This window comes from Lonchura striata, chromosome 3 (assembly GCF_050655825.1).
Source record: "Lonchura striata isolate lonStrDom1 chromosome 3, ASM5065582v1, whole genome shotgun sequence".
Lineage (NCBI taxonomy): Eukaryota > Metazoa > Chordata > Aves > Passeriformes > Estrildidae > Lonchura > Lonchura striata.
The window spans coordinates 111,604,034-111,616,034 of record NC_140705.1 but is presented as its reverse complement, the minus strand read 5'-3'; the positions used below and the strand labels follow the sequence as shown (position 1 = coordinate 111,616,034).

General features: G+C 38.3%; 1 protein-coding gene across 3 annotated transcripts; it reads right to left on the bottom strand.

The window, feature by feature from the left end:
* Positions 1–925: 925 nt before the first annotated feature.
* SNRPB2 (small nuclear ribonucleoprotein polypeptide B2) lies at positions 926–6,289 on the bottom strand. Of its 3 annotated transcripts, none has more exons than XM_085576112.1 (7): positions 6,034–6,289; positions 5,862–5,937; positions 4,531–4,703; positions 3,884–4,024; positions 3,426–3,476; positions 1,832–1,920; positions 926–1,316 (listed from the first exon to the last, which is right to left on the bottom strand). In XM_085576112.1, the coding sequence occupies exons 2-7, from the start codon at positions 5,923–5,925 to the stop codon at positions 1,157–1,159; spliced, it is 678 nt and encodes a 225-aa protein (XP_085432238.1). In that variant the 5' UTR covers positions 5,926–5,937; positions 6,034–6,289; the 3' UTR covers positions 926–1,156. The 3 variants fall into 3 exon arrangements, with proteins under 3 accessions (XP_085432238.1, XP_085432237.1, XP_021408213.1); XM_085576111.1 differs by having other exon boundaries at positions 6,232–6,289; XM_021552538.3 differs by having other exon boundaries at positions 6,248–6,289.
* Between the last annotated feature and the right edge of the window lie 5,712 nt (positions 6,290–12,001).

Genomic DNA, 12,001 nt, shown 5'->3' with positions numbered 1-12,001 from the left:
CCTCAAATCTTTTTAAACTCCATCCTGGGTGCCATTCAGACCACAGTATTATGGGATAATACTGTAGTGCATCCCACACACATTCTGCCTCCAATAAAAGCTTGGCTTGTCTTATTAGAGTGAAATACATAGAAGAGTAATAAAATGGACAGTTAAACTTGTCACTTTGGAATGACTCTCCTGCTTTTCAATGTCAACCCTGCACCTCATGTCCCATGGCTTGTTACAAACAAGTGTCCAAGATTGCTTAAAAATTCTTTGGCAAGGTTCAGTAAAAGCCAGATTGAATATTGAGCAACAGCTCAACAAAATTCAATGGCAGCATTCACACTATTACTTACTGGTCAATTAAGGCATAACAAGGAAAAAAAGTAACAAATACAATGCAGTCAATTAAACAAGAAATGTACTGAGAACTATACGTGTGTGTGTGTGTGTGTATTTGCATTTGAGAAGGGGACAGAAAGAACAAGGATCCAAAGGAATACCACCTAAAAGCTTAACAGCACTCAAGCTTAACTCCAGGAGTGGGGCTGTTGGCCCAGGATCCATTGTTGATGGGTGATCCTTCCAGAGCAGCAAACCTGAGAGCTCGCTGGCTCTGAGAGGCCCCACGCAAAGGGAGGCTGCTGCTGGCAGCTGCTGTGGTCCAGGAGAGCTCCAAGGGGCTCCTTTTGGAGTGTTGATTATAAAATAAAATGCTTCTGTGGGAGGGGACTTGGGAAACTGTCCCCCCGAACTACCCTGGGAGGTGACAGGTGTGTAGTTCCCCGCCTCCCCTGTTGTCAATCATTTTGTTATCCCTTCCCCTTGTCAATCAGTATGTCTGTCATCCCTTGGTTCTAGAAAGTTCTTTGTTCTTTATATCCCCATTGGTTCCTTCCCTGAAGCCAATAATGAGACAGACTTGAGGAAAAAACATGGCTCGAAAACAGCATAATTATATTTTATTTTATAAAAATTAATATTTCAACAGAAAAAGTCGTTATCTGGGTGGATGTGTGGAAATTTTACATGTGCCCTGGTCATTGTGGCAATTCTATTTGAGTCTTATGTTTTCTGCAGAGAATAGCAAGCATGCTGGCTGATCAGAGTAACAATGTTTTTAAAAAAAAAAAAACACCTATCCACAGAACTCCTTTACAGGAGCATATAGTTATTTCTTTGCATAGGTGATTTTCATGGCATGAGATGGAGTGATCTTGAATCCTTGGAGAGCGTCTCGAGCAGCCCCTGCTTGGTTCTCGTTTTCAAACTCCACGAATGCGATGTCATGGCGCCCTGGCACTAAGCGTACTTCTTTGAATCCAGGAAACCTTTAAAATAAGGTGAGAGTCAATAAACAGTTCTTAGCTCAATATACATCTCTCTTCAGTAGCTACTCATCAGAAGCATCTACTAGTGCAATAGTTATTGCTAATGAAAGATTTAAATTGAAGGGTTTTACATGTTCTAGCCTTAGAACTATGCTTCAATTAAGAAATACTATGTGGAAGCAGTTTAATCAGAGCTGTACACATACAGAAGCAATCTAACTAGTCTTAGAACTGCTCCTACTGTCCTATGGACTTTAGTATTACAGTCACCAGCTTAAATCCAGTGCAAATTGATAGCAGATAAATTTCACAATCAAAGCCAGCTATGAAAAAGATCAGATTTGCTTTCTGAACCAAGTCATCAGAACTGACATCTGTAACCTTGCCAGTAAGACAAACAATTGAAATACCTTCAGAACAAACCCTTATTTCTAAAAAGTGACCATGCCAACTGAGAAAACACATACAGATTACTGAAGAATTAAAAGGAGAAATCATTTATATTCAAAACTTACTGATTAAATAGCATGGACAGCATCATCTCATTTGTTTCCTCAGGCAAATTATTCAGGAAAAGGATATAGTTTGGTGGGTTATCAGGCACCTGTAACAACAGAAATCAAAGCTCAAAAGACTATACATAGTTGCATACAGTTCCTTTGCATCTGTCTGCATGATTATTTGAACCAAGACTCAGATATCTTTAGTTTTGCTCACATTTTATCTGGGCTTCACCACACCTTTATCAAGATGCAGACAGAGCCCCTTCATTCTTTTACATGGATATATTAATTTGGAGAGGTTCTTACTTCCACAAAAATCACAATACCATACTGTTTTAGATGTCACATTTAAACTCAACTAGTCAAGAGCTGATACTGCAGTACTCTCTGCACCCAGGTGCCACAGTAGTGGCTGCAGTGCTATTCAAAACACCTGTAAGGCAGTGGTAGAATGCATGAAGGACTCACAGTAGGAAGCCAAGCCCTGTTGACCTGCAGTACAACCAAAATACTGAGTATCAATCAAAACCTAGAAAATCCACATGATTTTATTACAGAGCTCAATTAAAATGTCTTAGTTAGAAACCCATTTAGATTTAGAGCTTTAGTCTTGTAACAGATTTGCCTGCTAATATGAATTTGTAGCCACCCACCACATACAAGGCTGAGTAGTCATTTGCTGATACTGGAATCTTCAAGTCAGCAAGTACATTATAAATATAAATTGGACACCCCAACTTCAAACATTCTCAAAGCAGTGCCAAATAAAAAGTCTCAGCAGAACAATTTCCTTCTACTGACTGAAATATTCCAAGTACTGCCATTAGAAAATAAACTTCTGAAGTTCAAAGAAATACCCGAACACTCAAGTGTTGTGCTTTGATGCAAACTGACATTCACATATTGTGCCTGAAAATCCAGGGAGCAACACCTTTTCCCCTGCTGATTATGTATGCAATGGCAGTACTCAAGAAAGATGTGGGGCAGGGCAGGCAAAGATATTCTTCCATGGCACTTGCTCTCCTGCAAATCCTGGCTCTTTACCACTTTCACTTCTAACATGAATCTTTTAGAAAGTCACTGAGCAGACAAGATGAATGAAGTATAGGGAGTTGTTCCTACATCGCTACATAATCCTTTGGAAAATAAGACACTTGTGAGAAAAAAGAAAAAGTGAGCAGAGAACCTCCAAACTCCTGAAATAAAGCTTTTAGGCAGCTATTTTGGCATCCGGTGTTGTCTTCCTTTTCTTTATCTGCTGCTAGAACAAAGTAAGTTAAAGGGAACTTATTAGCAATGAAAAAAAAAAAAATTAAGAATCCTTCAACTGATACTAAGCACAGTCCAAATTTAAGAATCCAGTATGATTTGGTAATAGTGCTGTTTTCTGTATAGTAATGAGAAACTGCAGATTCTCATTTCCTGTCAGATACAGTAAAAAAGGGATTTGTTCTGTTTACTGTCATGTAGCTGTTAGTCAAATGTCTCATAGGACAAAAACAAAGCTGTAAAATATATCCTCAAGTTCCCATGTGTAACAAAATATTATTAATAGATAATAATTAAAAACATTAGTGCTTTTAGTGATAAAAATAATAAACATTACCTGATTCTGTGGTGTAGTCCCTGGGGCACTGGCTGAATTCTGTGTTGCTCCCTAGCAAATAAGCACAAAATAGTTTTACAAAGATGCTCCTTTTTTTTCCTTTTCTTAAGAGGCTAGTTTCTACTTTGGTTTGTTGTACCTTTGCCCTACATCTTTACTTTTATGTGGCAACAGCAAACAAGAAAAAAGAATGAACAGCAAGGACTATATAACCAGCCCCCTCTCCTTCTACTTCTAGTAAATGCTCAAGAGCTCCAGATAGTCAACAGACCCCAAATTAGGGAATTGAAAAGTAACAAAAGACAACATCAAATCCTAAAAAATTATTTAGAATAGCTTTTTTGTGTGTTTTTTTGTAGTTTTCTTTGTTTGTTTTTTTTTTTTTTTTTGGGGGGGGGTTTGTTTGTTTATTTGGGGTTTTTTGGTTGGTTTTTTTTCTGAACAGAGAAGCAGCTTACCTGGATAACTTTTTTATTTGGTGCATTTGCTGACTGTTCCAGAGTTTTGGCTTTCTTCTTTTCCTTTCTTTTTTCCTTATCAGCAAAAGTCCCACGCATTTTAGAGATTATATCAGAGTCTGTTTTTGCATACTGAATACGCTTTTTAAAAGAAAAAAATAAAAAAAATAAAAACAGAGTATATTCTGCAGTCACTAATACTGAACAGTTTGCACCACGTACATTAACTCTGTATTTACACCCTTTTTGTTTTTGCAGAAACCTTTTATATTAAAAACATTGTTATAAAATGTAGGTACACTTATGAAGTAAACAATTCTCAGTTTTTTCTGAACACAAATACAGAAGTCTAAAAAAAAACCCTAATATGGAAATTATTAACTTTAGTTCATTGAAATTGGAACTCCATTTATCTAACATCTTTTTAACATCTGCCAAGGTAGCACCTACAGGGAGATTCATTTGAGCTACACAGAGGACATCTGAGAAAATCAGAACTAGCTTCTATTAAAACTGCCAGTTTTCAGTCCCATTTTAAAGGGAGTTAAAATTTGACAGTGATTTCTCAGATCTCTGCAGAAATGTAAATTCAGCAAAACCCAAACTTCTTAAACAGAAAAGGCAAGTATCTTACAAAAACAACTTACCATTGGTTTCCCATAAAATGGAAAGCCTTGTAGCTGTCTCAAAGCATTGGTGGATGATCCAAGTTCTTTAAATATAACAAATGCCTGTCCTCTCATCTTCATGGTCTTTAAAGCCACAATATCGACCACATGACCGAACTGTGAGAACAACGCGTACAGGGACCTCTTCAGCTCTGGGCACCAGGGAGAAAACAGATTACAGCAGGTCACAGGCAAATCCCCACTTCTACCAAGACTGCTGTCCTTTGGGAGCAGTGTTTTTTACAAGCTGTAGCTCACACAGTGAGTGCACGAGTTTGTCAAAACTGTTGCATCATTACAAATTTATTTGCCCAGGTTTTGTAAACTGGTGTGCAGCATTTGGTTTCATACCTCAAGGATTTACGTACTGAAGAAGTTATAATGCCATCCATTCTGCCATTCCAAGGGAGGAACAATTACATAAAGGGATGTAAAAACGTATTTTCATACAGGTATATGCACACACACTCAAGCATGATGAATGACAGCCATCTCAGACTGATTAGAAAATCAAAATTGAAACAAGCAGCAGTAGAGATATGATGTAAAACAAGAATGCAGCAGAACAGCAACTACCTAAAGGCTAATTAAAGTTGGACATTTAATCAATTTTCTCACTCACATGAAGTATTTTTTCGTATTCTGGATCCAAATTATTTTTGTATGAGACTACTGCAGCTTACACTGGATTTACTTCAATTATCTACAATAACCTGAACACATGCCAAATTAAACCTTAACACTATCCAAATCAAGGTAAATAAATAATCTGTATTGTGTAATCATTCAAACACAAAAACCTTACATTTGAACTATTGCACCTCTCCCGTGAGGAAAGGCTGAGAGATTTGGGGTTGTTCAGCCTGGAAAAGAGAAGTCTTAGGAGTGATCTAACTTTGGCCTTTCAGTACCTGAAGGGAGCCTACAAGATGGAAAAGGACTATTTACAAGGGTTTGGAGCAACAGGACAAGGGGGAATGGCTTCAAACTGAGAGGAGGCTTAGATGTGATATTGGGAAAATAGCCTTTACTGTCAGGGTGGTGAGGTGTTGGAACAGGTTTCCCAGAGAGCACTCCCCATCCCTAAAAGCATTCAAGACTGGGCTGTAGGGAGACCTCAGCAACCTGATCTAGTGGGAAGTGCAATTATTTGCTTTGCTGCTGTTTCATTACAACAAAGCGTTTGCCGAGAGCTCAGCTCACGACCAACTCCTGCTCAGCAATTCAGAGACGTCGGGGAGCTCCTAAAATCCCTTTTGTAAGACAAGTGCCGTGTTGGACAACCAGAGGCGACCGGCAGCCACTCGTACCTTCCTTCTTGATCTTGTCATTGATGTTGTTGATGTAGATGGTGTGGTTCGGCCTGATGTCCATTCTCAGCAGCACCTGCGGGCAGAGCACACGGGAGAGGCGTCAGAGAATTCCGGGCAGCGGCACCTCACATCGCCGGGGAGCTGCACCTCACACTCCGGGGAGCTGCACCTCACATCCCCGGGGAGCGGCACCGCGAGTGGGGGGGCAGCGTGTCCGTCCGTACGTCCGCCCGCCCGCCCGCCCCGACCCGGCTCTTTCCGTGCTGAAGACGGCTGCGACACTGCAAGACGGGAACTGCAGAGAGGGAACCCCGATCCAGGCCCTCCCTGCGCCCTCCCTGCGCCCTCCCGGCTCCCGGCCCCCGGCCCTGAGCGCCCCTCACCGCTCGATGGCGGCCGGCGCGTCCCGCCCTCAGGCGCGTCCCGCCCGCCGGCACGCAGCGCAGGCCGCAGAGCCGATCGCGGAGCCGCCGATGGCCGATCGCGGAGCCGCCGATGGCCGATCGCGGAGCCGCCGATGGCCGATCGCCGAGAGCGCCGATGGGGAGCGGCGGCGTTAGGGAGGAAAGGGGATAAAAGCCTGATGGGATAAAAAGGGATAAAAGGTTGTTTTCGGCTGAAATGGGCGTTTCTTGCCCCAGGTTTGGCTCTGTCCTGTTCTAATAGAGAAATAAGCGAAAATAAGTGTGGTTTGGGGTTTTTTTTTGTTTGTTTTTTGTTGGGTTTTTTTTTGGTTTTTTGAGTTTTTTTCATCTTTTTTTTTTTTTTTTTTTTTTTTTGCTTGGTTTTGGTTTTGTCAGGTTCAATTTGCTTTTTCGTGTTTTGTTTTTTTTTTTTGTTTTGTTTTTTTTTTTTTTTTGTTTTGTTTTTTTTTTCTTCTTTTGTCTCTTTGCAGCGCCCAGAGCAGCAGCTTGGGAAAGCATGGAATGGTTTGGGTTGGAAGGACTTTAAAGGTCATCTAGTAAAACCAACCTGCCGTGGACATGGACAGCTTCCACTAGACTGTGAATAATGCCTATTTTAGGATTGGCTTTTCATAAATATTAATTTGAATAATGTATTATATGTGAATAATATATATATATAACATTATATATAATTATATATAATAGTATAATAATTTATATACTAATATAATATATATTAATTTATATACTAATATAATATATATTAATTTATATACAAATATAATATATATTAATTTATAATTATATAATATATTAATATATTAATATATGTAACAGTATATATAATAATATAATAATATATTTATAATAGATATAAAATATTACTTTGAATGCTATATTATGGTATACTATACTATATATATGTTATATTGATTAGAAGTGCTGTATTTACATTTTAATAGTATGGTAAATGTAGTTTTGTAGTTACAATAGAAACTATGTATGTGGGGTTTTTTTTTAAGAGAACGTGATACTCACTTTGAGAGAACAATCACAGAACACCCAAATCTTCCAGAAAAGAGGAATTCATGGTTCTCTTTTCTAATTTCTTCAGGCCTTGCTCAGACTTGAAGACACTGTGGGGATAAGAAGAAGCAGGTGACACATTCCAGACAGAGTTTCCTATTTTAAATAGAATGTATGCATAAACATGAAGTCTGCATGAATATGAAAGTATGATTTTTATTTTTATGAGTATGATTTTTAAGGGTGATTCCTTTGTTCACAAGACATGCTTGTCATGGCTTAAGTGCCCGAGAGCATCCAGACGTCTGTGTTTGGTTTTTATTGCCTTGTAATTGTCCTAACTCTACATTTTATTACTCTAATAGTATTACTGTTTTTATAACCATTTTATTATTATTAAACTTTTAAAAGCCAAGTGATTGGTGTTTTTCACACAACCCAGCCATGAATACCCATGGCACAGCTTCTCTGGACAACCCCACCACCCTCACAGTGAAGTATTTCTTCCCAATATCCAGTCTCAACCTGTCCTCTTTCAGTTTGAATCCATCCCCCCTTGTCCTATCACTCCATAACTCTGTAAAATATTGCTCTCCAGATTTCTCCTTAGAAATAAGGCTTCATTTATTAAACCTCTCCTTATAAATTAGGCCCTTTCTGAAAGGCCACAGTTAGGTCACAGCAGAGCCTCCTCTCCAGGCTAAGCAATCTGTGAAAAACACCAATCTCTTGTTTTAAAATTTTAAAAGTTTCATTGTAATAAAATATTTATAAATTAATAATAAAAATTAGAGCAGTTAGGACAATCAGAGTTAGGACAATAAAAAGCAAAGAATTACAGATGTCTGGATGCTTTCCTCTTGAAAGCATGGCTCGCTAACAAAGGATTAACCCTTAAAAGCAACAGCCTGTTGGATATTCATATATCTCATACCTGATGCATAAATACTTTTCAAACAAAGGGTGTTCTCTGGTTATTGTCAACTTCTTCCCCTTAATCCTCCTTAAAGACTGAGAAGAGGTGGAAGGATGTTTATCTTTTCCAATAAGGAGGCAGTAACTCTTAGGTGTCTTGTTGCTGTTACCTCTGTGCAAAGAATTTCTTGATAATCTCATCCCTTTCTTGAGCTAGTCAAAAAATATCTTACATCACATAGTTTCTACTATAACATTATGTTATAATCTATAACTCTATTAACCACACTACTTAAAAAGGATTAATACAGTACTACAAAGTAACTTCCCAACATAGCACATATAGTATTCATTATAATATTTGCGAAGAGCGCCAATAATTTAATATGCATTTTTCACACAATCCCACTTCCCTCAGCCTCGCCTCATAGCAGACAACCTCCATCCTGCAAACCACAATTTTGTCCCTTCTCTGGACTCTCCCCACAAGTCCATGTCCTTCCTGTGCTGGGTGAAGATCCCAGAGCTAGATGGGAGAATGCAGAAACTTCAAAATGTAAACATTCAGTAGGCAATATTTGGTTTTTGTTCCAATATTGAAAAGGCAGTGTGTTTTTTTGAATGGAATTTCTTGAAAGTACTTTGAAAATCCCTCTGGCAGTGCTGCCTCAGCACAAATAAACTGTGCAGAGATTGAGGTTGCAGCCCTTGAATTTTTGGAATAATTTTGCAGGCTGCATGCCCTCATTTCTAGGAATTATTAGGCAGGCTTTTTTCAGAAACAATTTGAAGTTGCAATGGTATGCATATAAAAAAGGAGTTCTTGCAGGGGAAATACTTCGTAATCAATAAATTAGTTTTTGCTGAAGCTATAAATTATATTGGGGCAGGCCAACTCTTTGTAAATAAGCAGGAATATTATGCAGAGTTCTTGGTTCAGTAATATTTCAGGGAAAAAAAACAAAACCAAAAACCATTATTCCAGATCCCAGAGTATGTAGGAAGTATATAAAGAAAAACATGGATTAAAGGGATTCAAAAATAATAGCCAAAGGCAAATAAGCTGTTGACTGAGGTGTCATTCACTGGTGGAAGGAAACAGTGTGTACTGCAGTTGTTTACAGCAGAACATGGTGTGGGAAGTGTTGTGCCAGGGGATGCCTTATGAAATGCATACACATGACAAATTCAGAATGTGAAAGGCAGGAGTTCTGATCAAGTTTTAGGGTTCTATTTATTTTTCTTTGTTAATTGCCTTTGAGTTAGTTGTTAAGATAAAGTACAGCTTTCAAATCCAAGTCTGAACAATACATTAAAATTTCTTTTTTGGAAAGGCTGGCATCAGCAGTACAGTCCATGTAACTATAATTTATTATCAATGTTCAAAAGTGCTTATTTGTTACTGAGTCAACGTAGATAAAAGACCTGGTCTCACAGAATCAAAAATCTTGACATTTTATAAATTCTTTTTAAAATTAAGTCCTTTAACTGCCCATAGAGAAGACATTCTGAAAAACAAACACAAAAAACCCTGTCAACTTTACACAAAGTATGGAAAAATTAATGGCTTCTATATTTTATCCAGCACAGCATGCCACACTTACATTTGCTCAGAGTCACTTTAAGGACAGCTGATTTACTCTTGCACTATTGGAATGCAATAAGGCTGAAAAAATGCATCTTTCCAGCACCTCAGATGGGATTTCACAGCCTGACTGCCAGTTCAATAAAAGGGACATTCATTCCTCAGGTTGACTTCCTCCTCAATTCCCTAAGGTTCATTTGAATTACTTCTGTTTCCTTGACCCCCAAACAGAGGTATAGTACTCTCATATGCATTCAAATGGTCATTTATGTTGTTTATTTAAAAGTCCCTAAATGCTAGAAATATTGTAAAAATTACTTCAAATTTCTTAGAAAGAGTAGCTGCAGCACCTTAATAACCAATTATGATTCATCACCCATAAAATGGGCTGGGAACACACTTTCAGCTTGGACAGGTACCAGCTTCATCAGAGGCTACCAAACAACTCTGGAGAAACTAAACAAAGGGCACAGGGTTCTTTAAAATATCTGTGCAGCCACCACTTTCTCTCTTCTGCCCTTTGCTTAAGGTGAAGGAAACCCAGCATTTCATTGTTATTGCTGCTGTTTATTATGAAACCTGTAATAAAAATCAAGGGTGTCTTTTTTCTTCATCTTCCTTCTCTAAATTCAACAAAACTCTCTGAGGTATGAATAGCCAAGAGCTGTTTATGGTGGAAGCTTCACAGCTTCATGGCCTTGATTGTGTCCACACTTAGTGATGCTTCACAGTTTTCACAGCTGTTATTTCCTGTTGGAAGACTGTGGGATAAACAAAGTTACTCTAGTGTATCAGTATAGAAATATTTTAATTTCAATGAAACCCACATGCTAGAAAGGAACACAAGTGCAAATGTTTTGTGACATGGCTGGATTTGTCTGCTGTAGTTTTGCTCTGGCCTTTGACTGCTCTGTTCTGCTGTGTCGGGGAGAAGGCAATACAAAATCATTGGAGCATGGACTAAGACAATGAATAAAGTGACAGAAATAAGGAGATTTCCTAGGAAGTACAAACTGGCACTGTGAGCACTTGCAAAGTCAGTAAGCCTTACTGACAGAAAATATTCTTTGATGGGTGAACATCTTCGTGGTCTATATTCAGTTGGAAGGTGTGAAAGGGAAGGAATTGCTCCCTGTAAATCAGGATTTGCTGAGCAGTTGGACTAACTGCTGCTGCCCAAAGCTGAGGAGTCCTCAGGGATTTACCAGTGATTGTTTGCAGGCTCTTCATCTGTGATCTCTGCAAACTAACAAAGCAGAGAGAATCGGCAATGTGATGGACAAATTCTGTATTGATAAGAGCTTGGCAACACACTTGGCAAAGCATCACTCAAACCTCCTGAAGTAATTGTAACCACTCAGAAAAGGAACTGGCTGACCCCATTTTGGGGGCAATAAAACAGGCCAGGGAGGCAAACAAAAACAGAAGGGGGAAATAGTACTGCACTTCATTTAATAAGGCTGCTTTCATAATCACTAAAAAGTGTATTGTTGCTTGATCTGAAAGAACCTCCACACATTCATCTGACATTTATTATTGGTGGTTTCTACTCCTGATTGTTTAATATACTGCTTGCCAGGCTGTAATTTAGTTAAGAGAGCTTCACTAACCAGAGGAAGAATATACTAGCACAAGAAATTATTTATTATTGCTGTTTCATAGGAAAACTATTGTATCATGGCTAATACAACTGTTGCTTGTTCTCTTGACCGAGTCATCTTTTTCCTTTACTGAGGAAAACAATAAGCATGCCATTTATTTCTTCGGAGCCACTTCTAGTGTATGGAAACAGAAGACTGTTGCCTTGTTTAAAGAAATAAATTACCATTTTCAAGTGAACCAGAATTAAATTTTAGATACTTACATTTGTAGTTTGTTATATACAGCTATATATATATGGTAAATAAGTATATTTTATTTTTATGCTTTATAAAGTGTAAAAAAAGGGCACTTCTACACTATCCTTTCCTTTATGGTATTTGTAAAAAATATATGCCTAGTATTAGATTTGTCACATTGATCCTGCAGGCTGGAAAAAAACACCCCAACCATGCCCAGCTGATAAAACAAAACTGATAAATCAGGTTTGTTCTATGCAATACAAACAGAAATGGGATGGGGACATTTTGGGGAGAAATAGTATGGTATGACTCCAAGAAAACCTATACAGAAAAAAAAATACAAGTGCTTTCTAGATAAATAAT